This window comes from Alligator sinensis, unplaced genomic scaffold, assembly GCF_000455745.1.
Source record: "Alligator sinensis unplaced genomic scaffold, ASM45574v1 scaffold207_1, whole genome shotgun sequence".
Classification (NCBI taxonomy): Eukaryota; Metazoa; Chordata; order Crocodylia; family Alligatoridae; genus Alligator; species Alligator sinensis.
Window position 1 is genome coordinate 431,578 of NW_005842112.1, and position 16,580 is coordinate 448,157.

Here is a 16,580-nt window from a genome sequence, read left to right on the forward strand (position 1 = left end):
GCCATCTTGGAACTGGAAAAAAACCCCAAATTATACACTAAAAATGAAACACGGACAATCATATATTTTAAATTTATTTTTAAAAATATTTTTGTCCCGATTTGTGCGTTTGTGTGGTATATATAGAGGTGATTGCAAGTCTTACTCTTGTATATTGTAGGGGAGTGTGGAGGGGTGGGGGTATGTGTGTGGATGTGTGTGTATGTGGGGGAGGGTGCATGGGGGTGTGGCTGGGTGGATATGGGGTTTGCAGGGTGTGTGGAGGGGAAGGGTAGATAGGGGTGTGCATGGGCAGGGGTGCACAGTGAGCGGGGCTCCCCCCAGAGGCATGCAGATGTGTGGTGGGGAGGTACATGTGGAGGTGTTGGGGAGGGTGCGAGTGGGGGCAGTGTTTGTGGGATGTGTGGACTCACCCCTGCCAGTGCGAATCAGCTGGAACCCACGTGCAGACCCGACCCAGCCTGCTCTGCACCACCCACCCACCATGCGTCCTGCTGCACTCTGGGTATGCAGCAGGGCTGGGGCGGCTCCGGCTGGCAGCTGGACTGCCTTTCTAGGCACCCCAGGTGGCAATGGCTCCTGGCTGCCACTGCTCTCAGCCCCACAGTACTGGCAAGGACCCGTGCTGCACAGCCCTGACCCTGTACCTGCTCCGGGCTCACCGGCCCAGGCTCAGCAGTGGCGGCACCGGACAGAAGCTGTTGTTCAGCACAGGGAAAAAGCAGCCCCTCCTCCTGCTGCTGCCGCCAGTTCCCTACTGCAGGCACCTAGAGCCTGCGCCAGACCGCTGTGCGTCTGCTCTGTGCTGCCACTGCTGCTCTGTGCGGCAGCCCGGAGGTGGTGGGGACAGCTGTGGAGATGCAGGGCAGCCCTGTGTGGGCTCCAAGATGCTGCAGCGGAGACCTGACAACAACCGGAGGGGGAGGGGCTGCTTCCCCCGCCCCCCCGCACTGAACAGCTTCTGTCTGGTGCCACTGCTGCTGAGCCTGGGCCAGTGAGCCCAGAACAGGCACAAGCACACGGGGTCAGGGCTGTGCAGCACGGGTCCCTGCCAGTACCACAGGGCTGGGGCCAGCAGAGGCAGTGGCAGCCAGAAGGAGGCACGGCCACCTGGGCTGCCGAGAAAGGAAGTCCAGCTGCAGAGCCACCCCAGCCCCGCTGCAATGACTGTGTGCAGCAGGGTGCGCCACGGCCAGATGGTGCCTGGGCCAGGGGAATGAGGGACCCACCGTGGGCCACATCCAGCCCACGGTCTGTGTTTCACCACCACCCCGTCCTAGCCCATAACAAGGTACAGGTCACTCTGGCTTGATGACTATTGTACCCAAGCTGCAAAATGAAAGGTTGCTTGGGTATGTGGGCTATAGGTGCTGCAATCACACCTCTAACTGCACTACTGGTATGACCCGAGCCAGTGGCACAGCTATAACTGAATAAAGGAATCCTAAACTGTTGAATTGCCTTCTTTGGACAGAGTATATTCTCCACCCCCGCCCCTACCCCCATGTCACACAGTTTCTGAATATTGATCAGGTTGTAGCTGTACAGGTCAGGATACAGGCCCCAAACCCAGTCATCCGAGTTGCAGAACATACAGGAAGTACCGACTAAAATTGTACAGAATATTTATGCAAAGGTTCAATTTAACGGAAAGAAATCCATAGAACTTGTAACCTACCTTTGTTTTTAAAGCTTGGATAGACAGCAATGCAAAATAACATTCTGTTTTTATCCCATCAAGCACCTGTCATTTATTTTTGCTCTATTATAGGGTGCTCTAAAAATCTAATTTGTTGGCTAAAAAGTAAAAGATACACTGCACAAGCACTTCAGGAAGTGTACGTCATTAGCCTCATTTCTCTAGACATCTTAATTATGATAGGAACAAATCCTTTTGCCTGAACGTCCTATATTTCAGAAGATATAAAAACAAGGAAAAGTGTTCTAAGAATTACACAACAGAATTGGAATGTCTCATCAGCAGGGATCTGGGTTTTACTTTCGCCATGGAAAAACATGGTAAAACCCGGATCTTCTCATTTTAAAGAGAAAAAATGTGGGAAATGGATTTCCCCTTGCAGGCTGGCAGAGTTCCAGCCTGCAAGGGGCTGGGGGGAGCAAGAGGAAAGTGCTCAGGCAGGGGGCACCATGTGCGCACGCACGCACGTGGCTGCCAGGCAGGTGGGAGAACAGCTCTTACAGGCAAGTCTATTGGGGCGGGGGGTGAAAATTGAGACTCCCATAGTGAGGGAGGAAGGGAGGGAGTTGGGAAGGGCTGAAGCTGGGATGCTGCTCAGCCCGGGTGGGGCATAGGGTTTGGGGCCCAGGACCGGAGCAAGAATGTATGGCCACAGGGCCCAGGCAGGGAGCGGAACAGAGCCATGGGCAGCTTGTCTGAGCTGGGGGAGGCCTGGCTCCCTGCTCCTGTGGCGAGCACTTCTGGGGGGGGCAGGCAAACAGAAGAGGGCAATGGGGGGCACGTGCCCTCTAGATTTGTACATGGGGCAAGTGTAGACTGCCCACTGTGGGCTCAGGGCTCTCTGCTCTGCTACCCTCCCCCAGAGGCCTCCACAGCTCAGTGGAGGGGGTGAACTGCCACGCTCAGGGGGTGCACACGCATCTACATGCACCCCCTACGCAGCGCCCCTGGGGAGTTCTGCCATGGCAGCGTGGGGCGTGCAGTGGTGGCATTAAGTTTCCCCGCCCCGCTCTGCCCCGTTACATTGGGTCCCACCCACTGGGCCACAGAGGTCCTGGGTGGAGGGCAACAGGGTGGGGAGCCCAAGTTCACAGCCTGCACCTGCCTTCCCCGCAGCATGGACTCCGCTCCAGTCATGCTGCCTATGAGGGAGGGGGAAGCAGCCATCACCTCCCACAGGCAGCAGCCAAGGCTCAGGCACTGCTGGCGGCTGGGGGTGCATCCAGGTCCCTGGCCCCCACCAGGAGGGCTGGGGGACAGGGAGGTGTGGGTGATGAGTGAGGGGCACCAGCAGGGCCCAGGGGGCTGTGGGTGGAAAGTGAGGGGCACTGGCAAGGTCCAGGGTGGGGCTGTGGTTGGGGAGTGAGGCATTTGGGGGGTTTTTAATCAGAGAATTTGCAATTTTTAAATGGAGAAAACCAGGATCCCTGCTTATCAGGTTTCCTACTGTTATAAATTCAGTTTGTGCCATTTGTTCCAAGCCTATAAAATAAGAATTCACTGTCAAAAAGAGTTTAGTTCAATGTTGTAGTCTTTTTTATTTTTGGGGGGAAGCTACCACATACATCAGGCTGTCTAACTGGTGATCCATGGGACGTGTGCAGCCTAGAACAGGTTAAGTTGCAGTTTCTGGAGTGGTGGCCAAGTAGGAGCCCATCTCCAACGGTAGCCAGTCCCTGGGCTCCCCCTCCCTCCTCTGGCTTCTACTTTCTGAGCTCACTGCAGGGAACAGTGTGGCACAGCATGATATGGCATGGGCTGCTTGGGGTGAGGCTTGGGCCACAAAATGTGCACTGCTGGATGTGGGGGGCTCCCATGCAGGTATGTGCTGCAACACTGGGCATGGGGAGGGGGTCTCTGGGTACATGGTACAACGGGAGTGGAGGGAGGGAGGGTGGCAGAGTCCACAGAGCATATGGCCTGAGGGCCCATGACTCCCACTGGGATAACCCACAGGGCATGCAACCCCTAGCTACTTAGAAGCTGGACAGCTCTCACATACATCATTAAAACATCCAAAATACTACCTGGCAAAGTCCTTTTCTTACCACCCAACTTTTGTGTTGGAAGTCAACCAAGTTGTTTATTTTAGCTTATCCAGGGAAGACAAACATATAATGCACACCTGTTATTTCCCTTGCTTTATAAGGAAACTCGAGTCAAGTAATTAAACTTTACTTGAGACTTAATGGAGTAATAAGGCAACAAACAAAATTCTAAATTACGATCTACAGGAAGTGGTTGAGAAGATCAAGTTCTCATTGACAGTACCTGCCAGTGCAGGAAGCACTCTGTATGTTCTTTTCTAACACTGGAATAGCCAACTCGTTGTCAGGAAAGGGTTGGGGTTTTTTGAATCCATCATTAAACATTTCCTTTTAAAACACCGATTTCTTTTTTCTGTCAGAACACCAAAGCATTGGTTCTGGCAAACTGCCAAAGTAATACTGCTGTAGAGTCTAAAGCTTTATTTCATCAGTCTTAAAATAGTTTCAGTAACTACTGAACTATTAGAGAACAGTTTCTAATTATTATGGAGCAATAGCAGCCACTCCATAGGAAGAAGTTTGCAAAATACATTCCCAGCATAAGAGTGACTTTATTACTCATGTCACCTGAACATATGCACTCAAAACAAATCCATGAAAAATAACTTTAAAAAAATGGTAACTAGACTTGTTTTAAAACATTTCAGAATTTTAAACTAATCAGATGAGAATTACCAAATTAAGACTTTCCAAGTACGGAGAAGTTAAACAGTTTGAGCACTGTCCTGACGATCTTACTAAAGCATTTAAACCAGGGGTGAGCAAAATGCGGCTTGTGGGCCAGATGCGACCTGCCAGGCTATTCTATCTGGCCCGTGGAGCCTGTAAAAATCCAGAAAATTAATATTTATCTCCTCCTGGCTGCCTGTCCCGTGGCCCTCGATGGCTTGCCAAAACTCAGTAAGCGGCCCTCCACCTGAAATAATTGCCCACCCCTGATTTAAATAAACACCGCTCAGAACTTAATCTTTCATTGGGGGGGGGAAATCACTGCACTTATACTAGCTGGTCCAAAGTCTCATGGAAATAGGATCTCAATAAATTTCCTAATGACCTGTATGTATAGACAAAAAAGAACAGATTTTTAAATACAATTTAAGTGCCTAGGTCTTTTAACACAAATACACACCAACTCTAGGCACTTAAGTACCTTTAAACTTCTGTCCACAGCTTTCTTGGGCTCTCAAAAGAGTGGACTTGAGAAGCCCACTCGAAACTCATGGGTTGTAGGTGATTAGGTCGGGAGAAATGCAGGAAGACTATGTTCTCTTCTGAGAGAAGCCACAGCATGTACAGACATTTGCTCTTCCAGGAGGAAGTCTCCTGGGAGCGATTTAATCCTGGTTATTCCCACCTCCTACAGTGGTCATTTTTACTCCGAGAGGAAAAGCCTGAACAACTGTACACTCTCAGTTTCTCCTGGGAGAGATGCAACTCTCCCAAGAGAAAGTGAATGTCTGTACGAGGCCCAAGTCTCCCAGGGTTTCCCTCATGTTGTTTAAAAAAAAAAGTCAACAAAAGGGAGAAAAATTCCACCCCACCCTCCCGTTTCTTTCTATCCTCCCTAAAGACTTGGAGAAATCCATTAGGATGAAGGAAAGCACGGGGTATTCACCTTTCCACATAAGCCTCATCACTTCCTTTACAAAGCTTATTAGCTCAGAAGTGTAGGAATTTCAGTGAGCACTCCTACTTCCTTTGAACCTACAAGGCTGGGGAAGAGTATTCCAAAGACATTTATGAATCAAATTTAAATTATTGGAGTTTATTTGAGGTCCAGGAACAAGTTATGGTTCATATGACATTGATGACCCACTAAAGGGTTGCACAAATTAAATTAAATCTTATATTTAATTGATTAAGTTACATTGGTGCAAACTCTTATGTGGGCACAATTAAAGATAGTTTATATCTACAACATCAATTTAAAATTAATCCAAGCTACATTAACATAAGCATACTACAAATGTTCTGAGAATAAAGTTAATTGTTGTTGATAACATACACTCTCTTATAGGTACTAAATCATATTTTTAAGCCACCACCAATGAATAAATTCAAACAAGAAAACTACTTTGCAAAAGCCATTTCAAGTTGTCATTTGATGTAGTTACTCTTTTCTTTTTTGAACAAGGAATGAAAAGAAATGATCTCTCCATACATCCCAATCACATCTTGTACAGAAGAACACAATAGCTGAAAACCTCTCAATCTTTCTGTGACCAGTGTCAGGAGCTTAGAGGTTACAGTGAATGATCTGCTTACACTTTTAGAAAACGTGACTACTTCATCAGAACTGGAGGCATGCAAAGAATTAACCCAACTCTCAAGAAAGAAGCCATATTTCCCACGTTATCAGGTTACTTATTTAAGATTTCCACTGGATCCACAGCTTTGTCTACCTAAATCAAGATTTTCTTGTTGCACATTGCTTGCAGTTAGAAAACACTCCAAACAATGAAGCCAGAGAAATTTAGGTAATTTGTCACTGAGTTTATAATTAGCAAATGCAGATTAATTATAAAATAAGTGAGAGGACAAAGAACATCAGAAGGGAAATGATTAGCACCAGGGGTGCAAAGGCAGCACTCAGTGTGCATTCATGCAATTGGTCCAGTAAAAGATACCACCCACAAAAATCTTTTCTTTCACATATTCGCTGGGCCATCACAGTTACAATATCACTGACAATCAACTCTCAGGAGGTCCCTTCCAGCCCCTAATGTCTATGAAATCTATGAAACTCAACTCCAGCAAGCTCCTTTATGCCTATCCCAACTGTGCAGTTGGTCTGATAAAAGATAACCCACAAAAATCCTTGCCAGTTTCATGTAATAATCTTTTAGAGTGACTATATTATATAAATATGGTTGCAACCCTTGTAACAACCTGCAGATGCAGTAAGAAAAATCATGCTTTCCTGCCTCCTACATAAAGTTAAAGTTAAAGTCAGCACATCTGGCAAGAGATTCTTTTTAAATGTTGGACTAAAAAAAAAAAATTTTTTTTTTAAATCTATAAATTTTATGTGCAGTGGAGCAAAGATCGAGTGTGCTCAGTTACACGGAGATAATATTTGATTTATTTAAACTAAAACAAGAAAAAGCAAGTGAAAAAATTCCACAAATTCCCCCTTTTATTGACTGATCAATATGAACATTTTACTGAAGAAAAAAAATGTATACTGAAGTCAGGTTTAAAAGGCAAACAGGCTCATCTTTATAGAGCAAGATATTTGGGAAGATTACTAAAGCAAGCAGCATCAATACATGCATGAGTGCTATGCGAGTCTGGGTTATCTACAAGCATTCCCCTAATCAATTATCAGGTGAGGCAACTTAATCAAATACTTTAGAACTAGATTTAAACATAACAAGGGATACAAAATGAGGTCAAACGGCAGATTAAATTCCACTTTTTCTGTGAGGAAAGCACTTTCCCAAAACCTCAGACAAGCCTCATTCATAAAGTACTACAAAGCAGAATCCAGCAATACATAAATAAGGAAGGAGAAATAGAAAACCATTTTATCTATGATTTTAACAAATCCACAAGTATTTCTCAATACAGATGCTGATACAGCCAGCCATACCATAATTTCAAAAAAGCACCACCTAGTAAGGTAGCTAAATTTCAAAACACGTCACCAAAAAGTTTAAAAGAAGCTGCAGAAAAATAAGCAGACTCACTTGTATAGCATAAAATAGAACAGCAAAATGAAGTTGCTGCCAGAAGTACAAGTCACTCTGTTAACATGCATTTCAAAAGGAAAGGAAGCGGAAAAAAACACCCAAACACAAAATACGGAACCACATTAAGAGGTTAAACTGTGAATCTGGGTTATATGCATATACACACAAACTAAATATTGTCTAAACGTTTTTTCAATGCTGTTGGAAGCAACACAGTTGAAGATTAATGATGTTCAATTTCAAGTTTTTCATGTTTGAAAAAATAAAAACATACAAAAACAGAACAATTTAAGTCTGTGCAGTGAGTTATGGCACATTACAAACATGCTCACCTGCTAGAGGCTACCAGCCCTTACCTGCTATATGTTAGCAAGCAAATGACAAATGAAAAAGAAAACTCAACACTAAGTGAATGAACGGGCCTGGTAGGTACACAGCAACAATATCTTTAAGCAAGTAAAAGAAACATTTAAATCAATTCTTAGAGCAGCTCGGTAAACTTGAGATCCCTTCTGTCAGAATTTAGGAGTGAGGTATCTCTTGTTTCTCAGAGGACACCCTTTTCAAGAGGGAAGCACTTACCTGCACTTTTCCCCAGAGTACAGCTCCACAATTCCCTGTCCTTTGGACTGGATTACCCGGCCACAAACCCCTCTATTCCCATCAAGCTGTAAAGGGATGAGCAGTGTTTTACACCCCCTCTTAATGCCCGCTTCAGATGACAGATTGCACGGCACCTTCGCTTCTCCAAACAAAACCTAGCAGGGTCCTCTATTGGACTGGGGCAACAGCCCTCATGTCCAACCACATTCTCACAATAGGAAAAATGGATTTGTCACTTTCTTCTGCAAGCCAGTTACCAGCAACTGATTAGAAAGAATCAAAACACCTACTGCATAACAAATGTATTATTTGTCCAAAGGCGAACAGCAAGCAGATAGACTATTTGCAACCTTGGTTTCAGCTAAAATTCATCCTTTTCTTTGTGGGCTTCATAGCTTCCACCCAAGTCCAGCTACAAAATTTCATCTGGCCTGGGAGAGACCAATTCCCCTCCTCCCCCTGTCTGCGTAGTAGAGCTGTGCAAACTTTCACTGGCCATTTCGTTTCGACTCATTTTGAAGTTGAAACAGCAAAATCAAAATGAAACAAAGGGCTTTGAAACAGCCTCAAAACAAAACAAGGCCAGTCGAAACATTTCAACCATAGTGCTGGGGATGGGAAGTCAGTCCAGCCGGGCTGACTCCCCGCCCCCGGCCCGATCTAGTAAAACATTGGAAAAGCACTGAAACAGCCTCACTGTTTCGACGAAGCAAAACGGAACAGCTGTTCTAAATCTAAATGAAATTCGAAACAGAACGCTGTTCTATCGAAACTCAGGGCGAAATGGAACAGTGCCGTTTCGCACAGCCCTACTGCGTAGCTCCTATGCATTCACACATTTTAAAAGCAAATCTTAATGGTTTACTGCCTCTTTGATAGTAAGGTCAGGCAGGTGGGCATCTTCCAGTTAAACTGTATGGTTGGAAACAGGCAGGTCAGCATTCTCAATTCATAAGTTCCCCCATTTGTTTCTACTAGGGATGTAAATAGAGATTTCAAACTATCCTGTTGTAATTACAATGTTAAACAATTAATCAGTATGGCAAACCCAGGGGGGGCTAACTTCCATGAACCTCCTGGCAGGGAGGCTGCAAGCAGCTCCATGGAGTCAAACTATAGGTATTAATCCTCTCCCCATCCTCACTCCTGCCCTGCCCTGCCACCTTCTGATTCCTCCTGGGGCACCATGTGGCTTCCCTTCCCCGCCAGACTGCACCCCACCCTACACTAAGCTACAACCTGTTACCACTGGGCTTATCGGTTAAATATGATCAAACACATTAACTGTTCACATCCCTACTTTCTACCATGCAAGATTTGCTAGTAGAGTGTATCCTGCAGCACAAGAGTTTTTCTAAAACCAAAAATACACCAGCTCTCCCACAGCCACAGAAAATCTGTTGGCAGAAGCTGCATCCAGATCAAGAGCTCTGCAAACATCCTTTTACACCCAGAGCCAACAGTTTTGTCGGCAGAACTTCTTATCGCAGACTCCACAGCCCTCTTGACATCACCCTCACCTCCAAACTATATGCTGCCACTCCTGCCTCTATTGTGGTAACATCTGCTACTCCTCTTCCTCTCGCAACATCCCCACTCTGAATGAGCTTCTGTGCCACTTACTGGCTCACGTTTCCCTTGCCTTCCTGTGGATAGCACATGCCAGTCTTCTGCTTGGTTTTCCTACATCCTCTCAAACTCATAAAGGAGTTTAAGAGGCTGTTTTCTCTTCATTCCCCTCCTAAAACAAGCCAAATACATATTTTCATAAATTCCCCTTCTAGGGGTATACAAGAGCTCAAATCCACAGTCCCTACTTTAAAAACTAGCAGATTCACTATAGTTTTTTGTCACTTTGTACGTACACCTCTTCCTCAGACTTTGGTCAATTGCTACAGTTAAGCTCAAGTTTCAGACCTTGCAAGCCAAAAAAAGGACCCTAAACTAACAGATTTAGGAAATGGAAGCATGTTAACTAGGTCACAAAATCATGGCTGTCTTATCTGAGCATGACAGAGCCTCTGCATCCACAGCTATGTTGGCAGAGCCAGTGCAGAAGCAGCATGTGCTGACAGGCATTTTTGGTGTCAGTGTAGATATACAACCTCCCCAACTGACACAACTAAGCCAACAGAAGTATTTTTCCAGCAGCATACCTACACCCACACCAGGGGTTTTGCCTGCATTGCTATATCAACCAGGAATTATTTTTTCCACTTCTCTGTATGCCATAGCTTTTCAGTGCAGACTGAACCTGTACCACTGATAATCTCTCTCCCCTTCTCGTCTGAATCATCACAACCTGTCTGTACGGACCTGCTGATCAGTGGTCTGCGAAAAATAAATGAGCGCCTACATATTAATCAAATCATGCGTCTGTCGCTACTGGCAAAATGGGCCTCATCTCTGTTCAGTAAGTGGTTCTACTTTTGGAGCTCCAAGTCTCTTAGGTTTTTTAAAGTAGACTTTTTGATTCAGGCTGTGATCAGTATGCATGAAGTGGCCTGTTAAGTCAGACTTCCCTCACGCTGAAAGCTCTTTAAGTGCACGGGCCTTGACTGAAAATGTGCACCTACTATCTACAGAACATTTTAATATTGTTCATATCCATTTATCTTTACTCATATAAATCAACACGGATGGACACTCACACTCACAGAGTATGCACACTAATCCTTGAGCATATTCTATACCACAACGTTATCCTAGCTTCAGAACATTTAGGGACCTTTCTAGCTGATATAGCGAGACAGCAAACTTTTCTCTCAGACTGGATTATCTTTACAGGCTTCTTTTAGGAAGACTGTACAGTAATACTTCTTGTACTGCCAGTTCTCTGTGAAATGATGAATGAGAAGCTGGATCATTTGAGGGAGAATATTAAGCTTTATGTTCATTTTTTGGCAGGGGTTCCAACTCAAGTCTCTATAATTCCCTCACATGCACCACACATGTACAAGACAATGACCCCTGCTCAAAACAGCTTGTAATAGAACTGAACTAAATGAGAAAACAGGAGAATAAAAACAGAGACTGAACAACAGCAAGATGTTTATGATTAATGTAATAAGCAGCAGTCACAGCATATCAACTACCTAACCACTTTTTAGCATTTACAGGCATGACAGCACATTCCGATTTAGAGAGATTTGAAGGAAAAGCAAGTACTGTTTTTGTGTGTGTCCTGTTTATTTCTTTACAGGGGCTCCTATGCCTGAGGGGCAGCATGGAAGGGAATATAAAAGTGCTTGTTGGAAAACTTGACCAAGTACTCTCACAATGCCACCCAGAACCCCTAAAAGATGCTTCTTCATCTGTGTTTAAAAATAAAAAACAAATACACCAAGACCCTGCAGTTTGCTGCTGGAATCCAAGTGAAAAGTGAATGAAACTCATTAAAAAAAAAAAAACACAACAACATTTTAAAAGATCTTAAACTATTAAATAAAAGGGATCTTTTTCTCCTGAATTTTCCTCCTTTCCCTGTTTTTTGGCTTTCCTTTGTAGCCTGCACCTAATGTACAATCTCTCTAATTCCCATTTGAATGTCAGGTGAATCTCATTTGCAAAGTTATTAGCCTTTTTGTGCAGCTCTGATGGAGGTATAAACTATTCTTGTTCTTTGATCACAGAATTACAGCCTAACTGTTTACCTACTTCCCTATTTCAAATTATAGTATATAGAAAAAAATATCATTTAGAGTGGCATTTGTGGTAAGAATGAGGGATGTCTTTTAACAACAGAATTGTTGTTAAAGAGACATCTCCAAAGACAGATTAGGGAATCCATGGGAATATGTGCATAAGAAATGTTGATAAAGTAAGTTTTTGAAGATAGATCCTGACCTGCTATCTTGATATTTCTTTTGCTTTCACATTGGACACCAAGGGAGACCAGCATCTACTCTGGCACCTACTCTGGCAGATGCCCCTGGTACCACATCCTGACAATTTCTGCTACTACTTTTTTCCATCCATTTTCTTATGCACTTCTTTCCTCATCCTCTTTTTTGCTGCTTTTGCATTTTCTGACTTCTTCCTTATTCACCTCCTACATGCCTCTCCTCCTTTCTAACTTTGATCCCCATTCCCCCTTGCCATAAAATTACACATTGCTGAGATGAAAAAGCATCCTTCAGTGCCCTGCAGGCCGGGATAGGTGCAATATGAGCAAAATAGGAGCCTGTTACTTAACATCCCATATCTGAGGCAACAATTCCACATACACACACAAAATGCCCTGCAGCATTAGGACGCACAAAAGAAGCAGTGGAGAAATGCAGTGATTTCCAAAAAACACTTATTTAACCTATAGACTCATCAGCACACCTACATGGTTAATCCATGGCCTTCCAAACCTCCACAGATCCTTTTCTTCACCCTGTACCCCTTGAAGTAGTCTGTACCTCCCACGTTGTCAAATGACACAGATGATATGGATTGTCTGAGGGCCACCAGATATTGCTTCAATGTTTAATTTACAACAATCTTTGGCATCTCTCTCTGGCTTGTTCTCCTCCTCAGGCCACCACCACTTTATTACTAAAGATTTAATTAATGATTCTATTTGAAAATGGAAATTGAAGCTCTAAGAACTCATACATTAGGATCACCCCATTTTATTTCCCTGCTCTTCACTAGCATTTTTGGTATATTTTGGAAGATTAGACAGGCCAGCACGAGCACAGCACTATTTTAGATTGAGATTACTTGGCACTAGTGAGGTCTCACCTGAAGTATTATGTGCAGTTTTGGGTTCCACCTTTTAAAAAGGACATGGAGAAATTGAAGAGGTTCCAGAGGTAGGTGACAAAAAATGATGAAGAGTTTGGAAGGTAAGTCATATGAGGACAGACTGAAGAAAACAGGCATGTTCAGCTTGCAGAAACGGCACTTAAGGGGATATGGTAGCAGTGTTCAAAAATCTGCAGGAATCTATAAAGAGAGAAAACGCTGTTTCTCTCTTGCTGCAGAGAGCTGACCAAGAGCTTGAAGTTGCAGCAAAGTTTAGATTAAATATCAGGAAATATCTCTTCCCTGTTGCAAGAGTGAGGTAGTGAAATCGACTGCCTAGGGAAGTTGTGGAATTAGCCACCGATGGAGGTGTTCAAGAAGAGGTTGGATAAGCAGTGATCTAGGAGTAGTTGGTATGCCTATGTTCTACTACGGGTATTCCCCATGCTTCTGGGTTTCCTGGCTGCCATATGAAGCCAGGAAGGATTTTTTTCTCCCTCCTGCCACTACCTGCATTAGGAATCAGAGGGGGATGGTGTTTGCTTTCCTCAGAAATATTGGGGCTGGCTGCAACCAAGGCTGGGGATTTTGACTGGGGCATGCCAATGCTCCGGCTGGGACTGGAACCTGGAGATTCCTGGCTAAAGGGTCTTATCCCTCCTCGCAGTCACACGATAGCCGCACCTGGGGTCAGAAAGGAATTTTATCTCCCAGTCAGATTGGTATGGACCGGGGGGGTGTCTTTCCTCTGTAGTGGGGGCTGTGGGCCTCTTCCTTGGATCTCCCAAGCATATTTTAACAACCTTACTTGCAGGTAGAAGTTGGCTGCCTGCTTTACCTGAGGCAGGTTAGGGTGTTGTTTTGCAGTTGCATCAGAGCTAACTGTGTAGTTTTCCTAATAGGTTAGACCAGTGATTGTCAACCAGGGTACCACATAATTTTAGCACTCTTAGATTTGCAAACGTGATCCACAATACAAACCCAATAGACTCAATCTCCAACAGAAATCTACAGTTGTCTTTCTGAGTTCTTTGTAGTAGAAAAATTGCTGTATTTTTTTATCTATGGAAAAATGAGTGAAAACTAAGCTGACAGTCTCCAAGGGATGCCTCAAGTCTATCCAGGAGGTGTCTCAAATCTTAAAAGGTTGAGAACCACTGGGTTAGACAACGGATTTGTTTATGATGATTGGACTAGATTACCTCCGGAGGTCCCTTTCAACCCTACTTCTCTATGATTTCCATGAGTTATACCCCCTATTTAAAAAACACTCACTGAAGGACTAGGGTAAGATGGAAAGGGAAATTTAATCTTGCCTTCCAATGAAATGCAGTCACTTGGATACAGAATTCCTTCACTTCGCCTTCTTCATAATGCTATACCCAGCTCCTCCAATACAAATCCTGTCAGCAGGGGCAAGTGTTATGACTGAGAGGAGGGACAACTGGCTAGATTATCTTCTAAAACTGAAGTCTTACCCAATGAGACTGGCTATAGGAAGACCAACAAATTTGATGGAGAAACTTCACCAGTTGCTGCACCTTAAGACTCAGGTAGTCTTTGGCTTCTGCCAAGACATGTTTAGTTTCACAATATGTATTTCATGTAATATATGTTCCATTCTTTCCATGTCAGAAGCATTTGCCTTTTGTACTATAATTGGGTCTAGACTAGAATACAAGAGGGAGGGAAAGGCATACATTGTTACTGCTGCCAAAATATGCCCTAGTTAATATTATAAAAATGTCAAGGTGAGAAGCATCAGAGGAAGAGCAGACTGAAAGCGGTAGACATGTTAATGTACGATAAGAAACCAAAGTGTTACTGGAGAACAACGTCTATATGGGAAGATGAAGCATCTTCCAACCTGGAGCTCCAGGACAGCCAATTCTAAATTGTGTTGTATATACTGAACGTGGTATACATTATATAAACTATTTTCTATTAGAACATTAGCATCTATATATTCTATTTTCTAATATTCTAATAGAAAATAGAATATATACTGTATACTACATTCACAGTAATGCTACATATCTAAGCACAAGAGTGCAAAAAAACACCCCCCAAGATGACCTACATCTGTCATGCACTTTTTCTCCAGAAGTGCATGCAGCAAACCGTTTTGGGGAACTTCAGACCAAACCAAGAACAAAAAAAACAAACAAGCCCCACACCGTTACAAGTCTGGTAGGGAAGACATTATCTAAGATTATGGTTTCTCTTGGATGGTTTGGATAGGGATGGTCCTGCCTCAGAAGCAGAGGGCTGTACTACATGGCCTTTGGACGCCCCTTCTCTGCAATTCTGCACCTCTGAAGTCAAGTAGCCTAGTATGCGGAAAAAAACTGAAGAAGGAGAATTTGGGTTCTTTAAGAAAAAGCAGCGTACAGAGTCCTACACACTTGCACCGTGTCAGGAGTAACAACTTCACTCTTGGCAATACAGGCAAGAGATGACGAAAATCACCTGCTCCACATCACCTGTTAACTGAAGACAGATGGAGGCTTAAGAGGCTCAAAAGTCAGAAACCGTTTGTACGTGAAATCCACAAGCTCCTGGAAGAAATTGGGGATACTGAACCAAACTGACAGACAGCAATGCAGCAGGCCAACCACTGGGAACAGTCAGATCTACCCCTACAGCGTTTTATAACAACACTAACGAGGTCCCCATCAGGTACAACCTTGACTGAGAAGTGCGGCTCAAGCTGAACCATCGGCAACGCATACGGGGTGCACGTGCGCCCCCTGAGATCAGCCGTGCACCCCCAGACGCAAAACCAGAAGTGCCAGCAGACGCGCACTTCTGGTTTTGCTGATCTGGGACCCCCGCCGTCGGCGATATGGTGCCCCCCAGACTCGAGAGGCACCAGTCGTCCATGAGCCGAACAGAGCGAAACCTGCATGTGGGCACCTCGAGACCGCACTTCATCAAGTGACCCTCTTGGACAGCCCCCGTGGGAACGCGGCGGCGCCCAAACAGCACGGCTCCGAATCGAACGCTGCAACTCTTTACAAACACGTAGACGAAACGCGCACGTTGAGCGGTAATACCACACAGCGGCCGTCGATACCTGATGCCATGCAAAAGAGGAGAGAGGACTTGCTACCTAATGAAGTAGAGAGTGGCGGGGCCGGCGAGAGGTCGCCTCGGCCAGACCCCTACCCCGACCGTCCCAGACGTCGCATCGTCTAGACGAGGAGGAAGGCCGCGCTGAAGAGCCGGATACGCGCCCGCCGCACGCCCCGCCAGACCAACCCCACGGAGACGGGAACGTTTCTTGTCCCGACTTCCTTCCGAACCGCCCCGGCACGACCACGTCAGCGCCCGTGCCCGCCTCCACGTTGTCGTGGCTGGACGCCCCCCCGCCCCCCCCCCCCCCCGCCGTATTCGTACCATCACCGTTTCAACCCTTGCTCCGTTACGGCGAAAGCGTTCGAAACGTGCGATAGTTTTGGCGGCTGCCGACAGATGCAAAACCCAAGTCGCTCGCGGGGTTTAACCCAATTTCGGGGTTCGGTGGCTGCGCTTCCTTGCGACGGCCGGCCTCGAAGTAAAGAAACGTGCCGACTCGGGCAGCCCGGACCCTCGTTAGCGGCTTCGAGGGAGCAATATCGAGTCACGGGAAGGCTTATTTACAGACTGATTTGCATATTTTTAAGCGTGCGACCGTTTTTCCCCCAAAACGGTCATTGGGAGGTGCCAACGCGGGCACGGCTCAGACCCGGCAGCGCTGTGCACGGGGGCAGGACGGGGGGGGCCGGGTCGGGCCGGACTCACCGCGCTGTGGGGCCGCCGCCG

At 45.4% G+C, this 16,580-nt stretch overlaps 1 protein-coding gene across 5 annotated transcripts in view; it reads right to left on the reverse strand.

Moving 5' to 3' along the window:
• MTM1 (myotubularin 1) overlaps positions 1–16,580 on the reverse strand; it is a 60,403-nt gene that overhangs the window by 32,578 nt on the left and 11,245 nt on the right. Inside the window, exon 1 of one of the 5 annotated variants that reach the window (XM_014520388.2) lies at positions 16,560–16,574. The exons of 2 other annotated variants lie outside the window; for them this stretch is intronic. Coding sequence is in view for 2 of the 3 variants with exons in the window: in XM_025205353.1 (XP_025061138.1) it covers positions 15,693–15,710 (18 nt within the window). In the remaining variant the exon portion in view is untranslated. Of the gene's footprint in view, positions 1–15,692; positions 15,714–16,175; positions 16,194–16,559; positions 16,575–16,580 lie in introns of those variants that run through there. 2 more of the 5 variants (XM_006024645.3, XM_025205353.1) reach the window with 2 other exon arrangements.